Source organism: Perca flavescens, chromosome 4, assembly GCF_004354835.1.
Source record: "Perca flavescens isolate YP-PL-M2 chromosome 4, PFLA_1.0, whole genome shotgun sequence".
In the NCBI taxonomy this organism is placed as follows: Eukaryota; Metazoa; Chordata; class Actinopteri; order Perciformes; family Percidae; genus Perca; species Perca flavescens.
The window spans coordinates 6,874,011-6,887,462 of NC_041334.1; the positions used below are offsets into that span (position 1 = coordinate 6,874,011).

General features: G+C 40.5%; 1 protein-coding gene and 1 long non-coding RNA gene across 2 annotated transcripts in view; one reads left to right on the top strand and one right to left on the bottom strand.

Moving 5' to 3' along the window:
• cntn2 (contactin 2) overlaps nt 1-13,452 on the top strand; it is an 84,849-nt gene that overhangs the window by 29,050 nt on the left and 42,347 nt on the right. Inside the window, exons 2-3 of the mRNA XM_028575679.1 lie at nt 9,845-9,987; nt 11,981-12,122. Coding sequence (XP_028431480.1) covers nt 9,927-9,987; nt 11,981-12,122 — 203 coding nt within the window. The 5' untranslated portion in view covers nt 9,845-9,926. The remainder of the gene's footprint in view (nt 1-9,844; nt 9,988-11,980; nt 12,123-13,452) is intronic.
• On the bottom strand, nt 6,337-7,479 carry LOC114554085 (uncharacterized). Its single transcript, XR_003692387.1, has 2 exons — nt 7,399-7,479; nt 6,337-6,414 (listed from the first exon to the last, which is right to left on the bottom strand). It is a non-coding gene; the product is annotated as an uncharacterized LOC114554085 (long non-coding RNA).

Genomic DNA, 13,452 nt, shown 5'->3' on the forward strand with positions numbered 1-13,452 from the left:
GACAATGCAGCATGAAATCTAGAGTTTGCTATTTGAACATGTGGTCGACCGAGAAGATCAATATGCTACCGAGCTCTCCCTGCAACTGTATTAGAAGCCCTTTTGTTGTCTGGTCGGCCAAATTCTCCAGGAAGACAAAAAGGTCTAAAGGACACTGCAATGAGTCCTCTGGGCCCTGGTCCGTAGCCAGCTTTTAACTCAGCATTGTGTAATCAGCTCCATGCAGTGTACCAGCCAGCTAATACTTATAAAACCAAAGAAACATTGGAATCTCTCTACGTTGTCCTGCAGTAAAGGTGTGCCACTGCCTAAGCTGAAGGATACAAATACTGTTCTGTTGGAGCCGCAGCGAGGTGCAGAGAGCTAGTTTCTGAGGGGCTCCTGTGAAGTTTAACCTCAGAACAAACAGATAAAGTGTGTATGTGTATTTCAATTCAGATCTGAAGAAGATCTGAATTGAAATACACATTTGCAGATCTTAACATTTTGAGTCTTAAAATATGCACAGGAGTCCCTGCTTGCATTTTCAGATGGGATTTAAATATTCTCACAAAGACAACAAAAAAACCAAGGTAAGGTCAGTCAAACTATTTGGTCTGAATGCAAAAGAATCCCTCCAGTTGTACTTTTTAAATGTCAAGTATTTCTTTTCTGCTTTTCAAAAGGGCAACTTCACACAACAGTGATTGACAGGGAAGATTAAACACTGGTGCTTCATCTTACTATTCTTTAAACACTGCACTCAAACACACGTATCCCTACACACTCCTCACAGCGCATGCGGCTCCAAGGAACAGACCTGAGCATGTTGCAGACCATCTGCAGGGTTTGAGAGGTGGAGGGACTGTTGGGTTGAGCTCCACTGTCCGCTCAGCTATTTCATGCATGGCTGCCAGCGAAGGAGAGCAGGGCAGCTGGTCCACCACGTCACCATACTAGTGTTTCCAGTGTCATTACAAGAGTCGGATACTGGCAGACTCTGGTGGGCAAAATAACAGACAACATGACTAGGAATTCATCTTGGAAGTACGTCCATCAGAATTCAAAGTGTAGTTTGGTAGTAAGTTCAGGTATTATTATCCATTTTAAAATTTGTCTGAAAATAACAATGTTTATACAGTATTTAGGAAACATGTGACGCACAGACAGCAGAGAAAACAGAAGATGGAAACAACTACGGTGGCTCTGAAGTTCAAAACACTGCAACATATCACAAAACACTACAACATTTCACAAATCCCTTCAACATTTCACAACCCTTTCTTATTTTTATTTCTTATTTTTCATGTTTACCTATTTGTGCTTATTATTGTATGACACTTTTGAATAACCACAACCATCTTCAAACTCTGCCTTTTTTTTAACTACACACCTGTAAAGTTTCAGGACTGCTTCTTGCTTGTTGTGATGCTATCATGGTGACAGAAAACTATCCACAGACAGAGAGACAGAAATATTAACCCCCCTCTATGGTAGTTCCTGCTACAGTAGGTGTCACCAGGACCACATTTTGCTATGATCACAAACACTTGTGGCCGGTAAAATCTTGAACTCCACTGTTGAGCCACCCGTGGGTTACATTTGTCTCTCTGAAGTAATCAGATTTCTTACACCACAATTATACAAGAAACAACGTTTCTGCAAGCCCCATACATGGACCTGAACCTTTTCCCCATATCATCTTAAGGCTAAGGCTACATCCCCACTACTACGTTTTCATGTTTAATGATGATGAAAAGGTGATAAAGTCGTAAAATCCATCAAAAGCATATAACTAAAGACACTTATAATAGATAATAGAGTAACACATTTTTAGTTAAGTGACGTTTGATCTTAGATGAATAATCATGTCTAAATTAGAAAAAAAATAGAAAAACACACTAATACATTTAATTAAAGATCTGACAGTTGATATGGTCATCATCCTCCTCTCCCTCCTGCCTAATATATAATCATCTCTTCTGCCTGAAACTTACCCTGAAGGTATATGTTCAGGTGCTGTTGCTACACGCTTATATACAGCAGGTGACTGTCACTGTCAATGCCATGCATATTCATGAAACCTTTAGGAACCGCCACAACTTCATTTTAGTTTAATGTGAATTTCAGAGTAAGGTCTGCCTACAGGTAGCTGTTAAATCAATCAAAGTTTACTTTTTTAAACTGACTTCCACCCAGGAACATAATCTTTAAGATCAGCAAGCTGAACGCTTTACTGTTTACTGCTCATTCAAGTATGCAACTTTCTTTCGCATGGTTTATAACAATTAGGCTTTGTAATATATGTATTTAATATACAGCACGTCTTAAAGACAGTTAAATGTGAGTGTATTCAGCATCATCTTCAGCACCACAGATAGCCAACTTGAAGAAGCTCTTAACAGCATGTCCGTGCACTCTTTTTTTAAGTACTGCTTGGGGAAATACCATTAGAAAACATTTGCAACTTCCACAATCAATCATTATGGGGAAATGGGGCTCAGGCACAAATATAGCAGAGAGGAGAGGAGGAGTTAGGCACTGTCAATGTATAACCCTAACCCTAACCCTAGCTCCAACGCAACACAGTAGGAACCAGTCGACAATGGCCATTATAGCAATGCATCATTGTATGCAAAATAATTCCATCCAAAGTCCATCTAAATTTGACACTACATCTGTATCAGTTGGTTTACACAGCTGAATATTTGACTACCTGAAAGAATTAAGCTGTTTTCACGTGTGAACTCCACTCTGACCAATCAGGTGCAGACATTTTCTGGGGTTTCCCTCTCACACAACAGAAGGATTATAAATGCTCCGTTTGGTTAAGGCGAGGGGCGGCGCCTGGGCAGAGCATCCAGGAGGCAGGACATCATTACACACAGATCACACTCTATCACAGAGACGTTGGTAATTTGGTCATAAACAACTGAGTATCTTGCCGTTTCTTGAATTTGTCTGACAATTTGTCTGACGTTGGCCCTTGCAGACAGAAGTTCCTGAATGTTGTTAACCTCCAGGTAGACATTTTCATTGCCGTCTTCAATGTAAATCACCCTTCTTTTTCTTTACTGTCAGATGTTTGTTTTCTTCTGTTTTGGTGCCAGCTGCATGATAGAAACGTCATCAACACGCCCACTCGCTCACTGTGAATTCTTCGCACAATGAGCTGCTCTATTTAGATATGGGCTCAATCGGACATTACACAGACTTTGTACTAAAGAGCTGGCAGGGTAAAGTCTGTTTAATGACCGGTCATGATTCGGACATTTGCGTTATCACATACAGTTCCGCCGGGTAATGTCTAGATATGTTTCGTGCATTTGTGAAGTACAGACTACTGTCCAAATGCTTTGAAAAAAAAAAATCTGTAAGTAAAATGATGTATCACCAAAATGCACTTAAATTAAGTAAGCCATGGTTCCAAAATAGCTTTGCACAATTTCCTGCCTAACTTGAATTTTCCAAATAACTGAGTTTACATGCACACAACAGGGTTTCCCCTAGAAAAGTAACTCTAACCGAGCTGGCCCACTGTAACTGTAGTTAAAAAGTCTTAATATACATTAGAAAATAATTTCCAGTGGCTTAGGCCTGGTAAGGGGGCGACTTAGGCCCAGTGGGCCACCAGGCTAGCAATACACTGGGGGAAACCCTGCACAAGAAACATTTGCAATCATCTACAAATAGTGATTCTGATTTATATTTTTCTTGGGTTGAGTTGACCTTTAAGGCCGGTTACACACTGCACGCGCCGCGCAAGCGTGTCAGCCGCATGGCGTGTCCGTTTATATTTCGGCTCCCATGTTAACAGGTTAGAGCTTACACACTGCCGGCGTGACACGCGTGCCAGCTAGAAATAGAACCGACGCCTATTTTTCACGCGAGACGCGAGCGTGTTGGAAGCGTTTCCAGTCAAAATAGAATAGGAAAATATGTGTATATGTCATTTAGACATGAATGCACATCAATAAATGGCATCTTGATGTTTGAAAGTCTAGGTTTTGACATCAACGTAGATATAAATGTAATACAAAATTTCAGAGAAAATATTTTCAAATATTGCACCTGTCATACAGAACGAAATATTCTGTAACATATTTTGCAGTCAACACTGCCGAGGTTGTCTTGCTTTAATCAAATCAGTAGGCTATATATATATGTTAGGATAGGCTACGATAACAATGTAGTGTGTGTTCTGAGATAGGATAGGCTATATAGGCTCCTTACAGCTACACAAAGTTGTTATAAACAGACAGCCCACTTACCCATTTTTCAGAGTTTGAATCTGTCGGCACTATGTCCCGAGATCAGCCCTCCCTGTATCTAGCAGCATGAGCAGCGCCGCGTTCTGGTGCGTAGGACACAGAAAAATCCACGCAGCTGAGACGCAACAGAAACGCCACGCTCGCGTGACGCGTGCAGTGTGTAACCGGCCTAACTCTTTTCAACCATTTCTCCACCACCCAGCCTCTCTCTCTTTTACCTCCATTGAAATGGCATTGTGCTGCCCCAAAGTTTGTTACGAGTGTGTGTGTGTATGTGTGTGTGTGTGTGTGTGTGTGTGTGTGTGTGTGTGTGTGTGTGTGTGTGTGTGGTCTTTGAGGAAGCATGTGCTCCATCAGCACATGTCGACACAGCCCTAAAGACCCCATGGCCTCAGGCGGTCACAATCCTTTATGGAGCATGAAGGTGAGAGAGAGAGATGCATTGTGGGGGAGTACAGATAAAGAGTGTGTGTCCCACAGTTCAAGTGTTAATGTGAGTAAAAGCCATTTTGACCTTTTCTTCTGTAAGGCTCTAAGTGCCCTTCAACAGCCTCAACTTCCGAGCAGCAAATCGAAAGATGAGGACATACTGCAGCGACTTGAGTTAATGCCTCTTTTAAGCAATAGACTATATACACTATACACTTAATGTGGCAGTTGTAGTTTTTTAGCAGAACATACCAATGAAATGTATTTTTTTGTATTTGTATACATTTTTTTCTTTATATTTTATTAGATTCAGCTTGTTTTTCAGTTTGAGATGAGAATTCGTGAGCATATGGAATCATCCCAATCTTCTGACAGAAGTCTCATTCCCTAAACCTTCCATACCTTCCAACTCACTACATACAGCAAAAGGCACACTGCTTCTTGCATGGGCACTAAATTCACTTGGGCTGTGTCTGGAATGATTGACTATGCAAATTTGTTCTATAGTGTTTGAATTGTAATTCAAATTAGTGGAATACTTTGTAGGGCACTTATTGTTTCCCACAATGCACTGTAATATCGAAGTGAATTTTGATGCTCACTACAATATTACAAATATACCACAATGCATTGTGAATTTCTGTCACCTAGCAATGAACAGTAACGTAAATTCATGAAGATTAATACAGCTTGCAAATGAATCATTTTGTAGGTAAGAGGATGTCAAAATGCTGAAACTGTGTTAGTTGGCTCTGCTGGATTGTTATTTGGAAGTATAACGTAATGTGAAACTATTATAGGTGAACCATGGATATAGTCCACTTGCTGCTATAGTGACAGCAGGGGATATTTAACAACGTAACTATTAGCGCAGAGAAAATGACCCGTGTAGTGTCCAATAGTGTTTTTTCATTTCGCTGATGAGCTCACAGTCCTCTACATAGAACTCCCTGATATAGTGAGTAGGGAGGAGTGAATGAGAGAAGGATTCCAGACACAGCCTTGGTATGCAGAATCATGAATACAATTCTTAGGAACACTGTACAGGACACCCTCAAGCCATTTTAACTAGCTCACATTGCTCAGCTGGTCTTTGTTGACGTTACAGTAACCATCAGCACTACATGCTGCTTCTTTTTCCAATCTCTTGAACATTTTGAACAGTATCATTTATTTATTTTGTGCCTGAATACCGAGCATTAGATTTTAGTAGCCCACATCCCGACTTCACCCTCTTACTGTCGAATGAGTTGCATACTGTGTGACTATTAATCATTGATGTCTGAGCCAGCCTTCTCCAGTAGCTCTGCATATTGTCTTTCAAGATTCAAACATTTAAGATTCAAAATCCTTCATTAATTCCACAAGGGGGAAATTTACTGTGGAAAAGTACAAGACGCTCTAAAGATAAATAAATATAAGTAAAGAGAATAAATAGTAAAATGTATTTACAGTATTACAGCATTGCAAATTCCACTGGCATCCCAGGCTGTGTTTCTGCCTCCTATTGAACACAGATATAGACGACAGAGAGGTGGGCACTGGGAGGACAGCAAATCCGGCTCAGTCTGAGCCAGCCTACTCTGACTCCACAGGGACCACAGAGCTCCAGTCTGTTATAAGAAGGACACGTTCAGAGCCATAGTTTGACAGGAAATCAAGAGGAAAATGGTTCTTTATTCGTCTTCAGCAAGGATTTGCTGCTGAAAAGCTAGCCTTGAGGGGAACTTTTTTCCTGTAACAAAAAATAAATGTTAAATAATAGTAGCATGTTTGTTACTTTGTCAAATATTTTCACAGTTACATCACATACAATACCTTGTATATTGTTAATATCATCCTGTGTTTTCTTAATGATTTCTTGAGACAGAGATCAGCCAGAAAAAGTTACTTTGTAGTTCTAACTGTAAAGATTGTATGAGACGTGCTCAGACTTGAACTGAAAAAATCTTTGTTGTTGAAGAATGTGATGCACTTTCCAAAAAAGAAAGAAATCTGGTCTAAATTAGGATGGATTATCAACTTATTGCTGTTCCGTATACTATACTAGTCTGGCACTGGAAGAGACATGAGAGACTAAATTTCAATCTGTTAAGCATTAACCCTTTGAAATTCTTGTTTTCCAATTCAGTGAAAATCAACAGTAGTAGCACTTTGTTTTGGTACAGAGTTCTAACTCATTCCAGAAAACCTGATATTTTGGACTAGACTCCTGAAAACATAAAATGCTAAACTCTGCACAGAGACGCTACAAAATAGTTGTTTAATGGGGTGATAGAATGCAAAACAGATTTGACCTTGTCATAGTTGAATAACGACAGTTTGGTGGGTAAATAGGACATATATAGAACCTCAAAATCCCATTGACACCTCTTTCCTCTTCAAATCTCACAATTTGAAACTGCCTCTGAAAATGGGCAAATCTCAACTCCTCCTTATTTGGCTCTAGTCTCTATCTTTGTCACGCCCCAACATTTACATAGGCTACACCACTGATCTGAGATCAGGTAGTCTTCTGAATAGGTGTGAGTGAGAGCGCGGTCAGAGAGCTTGTTACGCCCGCAATCTCTTACCACAGGTTCCAGTTAATCTTATAATGGATATGTGAGTTATTTATTTAACAATTGGGGAAATAAACGCCTCTTGTCTGCAAGTCTCATTGACAGAGCCTGTGGCTGGATGGAGCTCCATCAATGAGAGCTAGTTAGCCTCCTCTTACCGTGGATTTCCACCAGATGCATAACGGCTGCGGAACGGCTCCGAAACGGCGGCGGAGTCATTAGGTTTCCATTAAAGTCAATCTGTGTATTTCCACTGGCTGCATAACGGCTGCGTTCCGACTGCGTCCCAGCTCCGGCGGTCCACAGCCCTCCGCAGCAGATACGCAGAGCTTCTATTTTTGCCGGACGCCGGAGAGCTCCACAGCAATTGAGCACACGGCAGATAGTGCAGGACAGGAAGTCGAGCACAGAAACAAAATAAATATCCGGTTAATTTTCAAAATAAAATACACCGTGCTCACGGCGGATCATATTTCCCTGCACTATACCTTGAAAACACAGCACAGAGCTGTTTCCTCTCTACTCCTCTGGATGGAAACTAACTGTTGTTGGTTTTGTGGTTATATTCTACGTGAATTCGCGAGCCTCGTGGCCACAGCCGTCAGTCATGGCCGCAGCCGTTCCGCAACAAATCCAGTGTTTTGTAAGGCCTTAGGGTAGCTGTGATATACATGCCGTGACGGCTGCTTGGCCTGTGGTATTGCTGCTTAAAGCTTACTCGAGAATGGCTCATCTCATGAACTTCACACTCACACTACCTTGGCTCTTGAGCAATACACCTGCCATGACATAATTGTGTTACATACCAAAGTCGGGGCTACTAGAAATACACTGTGATTCATGAGGAAAAACACCAAGAGCAGACTTTACAATCAAGCATAGTAGGCAACTGCCTGGGGACCGAGGTAAAAGGGCCCCAAACAGCTATAGATTTATTACAATGTTTAGATATTGATTTTTACTATTCTAACTTTGTACCACACATTGTGACATGATATATAATTTACAGAAGGCCCTGGGTGCAGGTGGGCGCAGGTGCATTTGCTATTGAAATGACACGGGCGCTGGACGGAAAATTGACAACTGTGTCAGTCTGAAACTAGCAAAGACACTTGCATCGGGCTTTGCGCTGCGCTGCGCTGCGCCGGGTGCAAGATAGGGTCCTTATTGTCAAACGACCTCTTGTGGTTGTACAAATAACTGTCCAAAGCAAAGATGGAAGCAGCATGATTGGTATGTATCTGAAAACAGTTGCATGAATTGTTTCTACAGTGGCCAATGGTTTAGTTCAGTAGGCACATAGGGCTAGATTTATCAAGCCGTTTGCACCTGTTTCCAGGCGCTAATTGGTCGCAAAGATGGACGTAACCGACGCACTTGGGTAAAATTGCAGATTGTCTGCCACATGAGCGAGGAGAGACAAGTTGCGCTTTCAATATGCGTTCGTGGGAGGGTCGTGGGGAAAGTGGGAGTTCCACCCAAAAAGGTGGGACAATAAGCGCAAAGTGCGCCTAATTATATATTCCGTGGTATTTACAAAGACTGTCAGTAAGAGCGCGTCTCTATTCTGCGGGGGAAATTCTCCGCCTCTTAAAAGCAGGTCTAAACCAGCCGCAATCGAGTTTCCTCGTAGACCTTTATGCCGCTGGTGAAATGGCAACAGTAATTTGAGCAAGACGAAGACATAGGCGAGGCTGAAAATGTTTTTAACATAAGAATCACACTTTGTCAGTAAACACAACATCATTTAGCATTACAGATCAAGCAGCCATGCAATATTAGAGTTACTGGAAGAAATCAAAGATGAAATTGAATCTCCCACTCAGCGTTCACATCCAATTCCAGCAGTTGTTAAACTCCTCGCTACATTACAAATATTGGCATCAGGATCATTTCAAACAGTCATAGCATCAGCAGTGGGAATATCGCAGTCTGCACTCAGCCATATCATAGCACAAGTACCGCTTCACAAGGGACTCAAACCCTGAACCTCTGCGTCAAGGCATAAGCTTCTCAGTTAGGGCTGGGCAATATATCGATATTATATCGATATCGTGATGTGAGACTAGATATCGTCTTAGATTTTGGATATTGTAAAATCGTGATATGACATAAGTGTTGTCTTTTACTGGTTTTAAAGGCTGCATTACAGTAAAGTGATGAACTTTTCTGAACTTACCAGACTATTCTAACTGTTCTATTATTTGCCTTTTCCACACTTAGACATTATGTCCACATTACTGATGATTATTTATCTAAAATCTAAGTGTGAAGATATTTTGTTAGAGCACCAATTGTCAACCCTAGAATATTGCCGCAATATCGATATTGAGGTATTTGGTCAGGAATATCGTGATATCTGATTTTCTCTCTATCGCCCAGCCCTACTCTCAGTATATGTGCGCCTGCTCTACCCACTGATCCAGCCTGGCCACAAGACATTTTCATGTTTGATCAATTTCAAAAAATTAACAATAACTGAGTGACTCTGACTCCTAGGGGTCCCGGACCCCTTGTTGAAGATCTCTGGCTTAATTAATTGAATTCCTTCAGAGCTATAGGAGTTGTCATGTAAGTAATCTTGTTCTTCTTTTTTCTTCACAGGCCCAGGTTGAACACCTCTGCTTGCTGTGAGATAAGGTGAAGAGGTTTTGATCCTGATCTGTTGTTATACAGCTGGATCCTGATGATGGACCACTTGTTGTGTCTGCTGGTCCTCAGCTCATTAGCCCTGCAGGAGGCTGTCGGTAAGTTCCACTTTAACACTCACAAACATGCATGTCCATGTGGGTTCTCAGATAGAATCAATATTGGTGTGGATGATAACGTTAGAACTAGATTTAGTTTAGCCCAGGCAGGAGTTAAGGTTAAGAGTAGTTTAGGATTTAGTTCGGGAATGAAAGTAAGACACCTTGCAGCTAAATATGTTACAAGTATACATTGTTTGGTCAAAATGCAACAAAATAACCTGGTTCTTTTGGAACTGTGATTATTGCCATGCATGATACTACAACACACAAAAGCAAGGCTAACATTTACGCTAACGTAATGGAAATAATGAAGGAAAATAAAGTAATTCATACTAACTTTGAATTAATTCAAACACAGCCCATGTGCTAATTCTAAAACACATTGCAGAATTAACGTTGTTCCTTTGCTGCCTCACTGGGAAAGTTTCTATTCAACTTTAGGGCAATATTTGACCAAATTTCCAGAAAATCTGCAAAATAAAATGCAAATCAATGCACGTTTCCATCCACTGCTGTTATGGAATATTTAGCAGTTGGTTCATTGCTAATGCTCCAGTCGGGTGCTCATTGAGGAAAAAGAAGACACTAGGAAACCACAATGCCAGTCAAATCTCAAACATTAAAAACTGATTTAAGAAAACATGATGTAAATGATTTATTTCATGTACGTTTGCATTAAAAACAATTATTGCATAATTTATGACAACTTCCATACAAAGTGTTTTTATTCCTACTCCCAAAAAAATATTTTTCCTCTGGGCTGAAGGGAATTGTTGGAGGAATTTCAAAGTGTGATGATTAAAAAGTCCTTGTGATGAGGAGCCTGGTTGGACTGACATCATTAGACCACCATGCACTGGGTCACAGCTCAGAGCCGTGTGTGGGCAGCCTGTACAGTAGTGATGGATGGAGCCTCTTACCTGGAGAACAGATTTACTCTCACCCTTCAACAGAACTACAACTCAGGATAAACATTGCTTTTGTACTTGGCCTTGGACAGTCCCAGTTGTATTTCTAAGATGCTGTGTTATGCCACTGGAATGTATCATTTTCTCACCTACACTGTATGGGACTCTCATCTTTTGGTTTAGTTTAAATGAAATTTTCTAAATTCACAGATTTTACCTGGATTATCCTACTTGTACTTGGGCACATACAGTAAATGAGATCAACTACAGTAGCATAATAGTGACGCCTCAAAGCAGTAGCATGTCCAAAATATATAAGTCTTCACATTGCACCTAAAACCTTTACAACAATGTAAATATCAAATGTATTAATTTACGTCTGCTTTTACCACTTTCAAACAAGGACATCTTAGAGTCTGTGTTCTACACCTGCAGCTGGTTCAGTGTTCATGCTGAACCGACATATTGTCTAATGATGAAGCTGTAGTCTCCCCACAGTGTCAGTGGGCAGTTTTACTCCTGCAGAAAATAATACGCTCTGCATCTGGCTTCAAAGAGAGACTGCAGACTGACTACACTCTTCCATTAGAAAAGCCAGACTAAATAAAATAGGCCTATTCCTTGTTGGGGTCATAAAGCTTTACAGAATGAAGTTAGCTTTTCTGTAGCTTTTCACATTTGGAAATCAAATTTTCACATTCAAACCATTTTAACAGTCACAGCTCTGTGAATAAATCCATTTAGAACCATCACATAGTTTTGTTCTTATCTCTGGCAACCTAAATGTTGTAAAGATATTTATTTACTCTTTTTATTCAAAACTAATTTGATTCTGACAGAAAGAACATATGTTTGTTGCAATGGTTGCTATATACTGTACTTTTTATATACAGTATAATTATCCTTTCTCTTCATCTGATAGAAACACAGAGTAACAGGAAACAGCACAAACCCAGGGACGATTGTCATAAAGTCACTAAATCAGCAAACACCTTTGATAAATATGGTTAAAACACAGAAAAGAGGTTTGTGGCACAGGTTTCAGTGTCTGATTAGTGTGTTGTTAAAAATTTTGTTTCCAGGGGGAGACGTGTGTGTATCGGGTCATGACAGTGGGCCATTGTTTGAAGAACAGCCAGTCAGTTTAATCTACCCAGAGGGCCTGAGTGAAGGCAAAGTGACCCTAAGCTGTCAGGCCAGGGCCAGTCCAACCGCATCCTACAGGTGGGTAACACAAACCCACACACACACACACACACACACACACACACACACACACACACACACACACACACACACACACACATACAGACAACACACAGACACACACTCAGGCATTTCAAAGAACCTGGCCTAATAAGATTTCTACCACTGGAGTTCCTCCAAAGTTTCTGACAAATTGGTGATTATGTTACATGATACGAAAGTTTACAAGTTGGGATATTGTACTTCAACAAAAGAAACACCACTGGAATAATAATGTAATGTATTAATGTAGTGTATGAAATAGTAAATTTATAAAAATATGACTCACTTTTTTCATTTGTTTTCATCTTCAAGAATGTAACAGAGATGATCACCCAAAAGCAAACACCTGCTGAAGGTGACAGTTTTTATAACCAAAAGCATTAAATAATAGATGAGCCGATGATACTGTATGATACTGACGGCTGACACAGTAGCTGAGTCCTCCAGATTCAGGCTCTATTTCTCAGCTGCATTTGGAGGAGCTTTTGATCTGAGACGATGTTGACGCAGTATGACACACTGTATTATCATATTTCTCTCTTATTTCAAGCATGACACAGAAATTACATTGGGCAGTGCACATAGACAAATTTTCTGTGCATGTATCGGTATTTTTTCTGCATTTCTATATAAAGTTACATATCAATCTGTATCAATCTCAAACAGCTACACTAGTGATAGGAAAGTCCACAACTACAACTTTTGTCATGTTATGTAATTCTTCAATATATTTGATATTGTGAATATAAATCATACCTATGTGGATGATATGCCCGGTGAAGCATATTTTGGGTGGATTTTGTGGAGTTTAGATAAATCACAAAGGTGAATATATAAAGTCCATACATAAGATAACATAGTAAGAAGCCTTTATTGTCATTTTATTACAATGAATATAACAAAATTGCAAATGCCTCTCCCAGCGGTGCTTAAAGGTCCCATGGCATAAAGATTTCACTTTTTTTCAGTAACGGAGTAATCTAATTAATTACTTTTCCCATCGTTGTAATGCCGTTATTGTTACTGAGGATGTAAAGTGGCGCGTTACTACAATTTAGTTGAATGAAGCGAGGTATCGGAGGTATCAGGCTTTGGCTGCACACCAACTGCCTGGAGAGAGCGAGGGGGGGGATGATGACACCGTTGCAAATGCGATGATGATTGGCTGGGTGGGCGGTGACCTGCTCACACAGTCTCACTCTCACTGCGCGCTCTGACTACCACTAAACAGTAAACACAAGACAGCGACAATGGCCAGGGAAATTCAAAGGTAGCGTTCTCCACCTGGAAGTACCGGCCCCGCTTC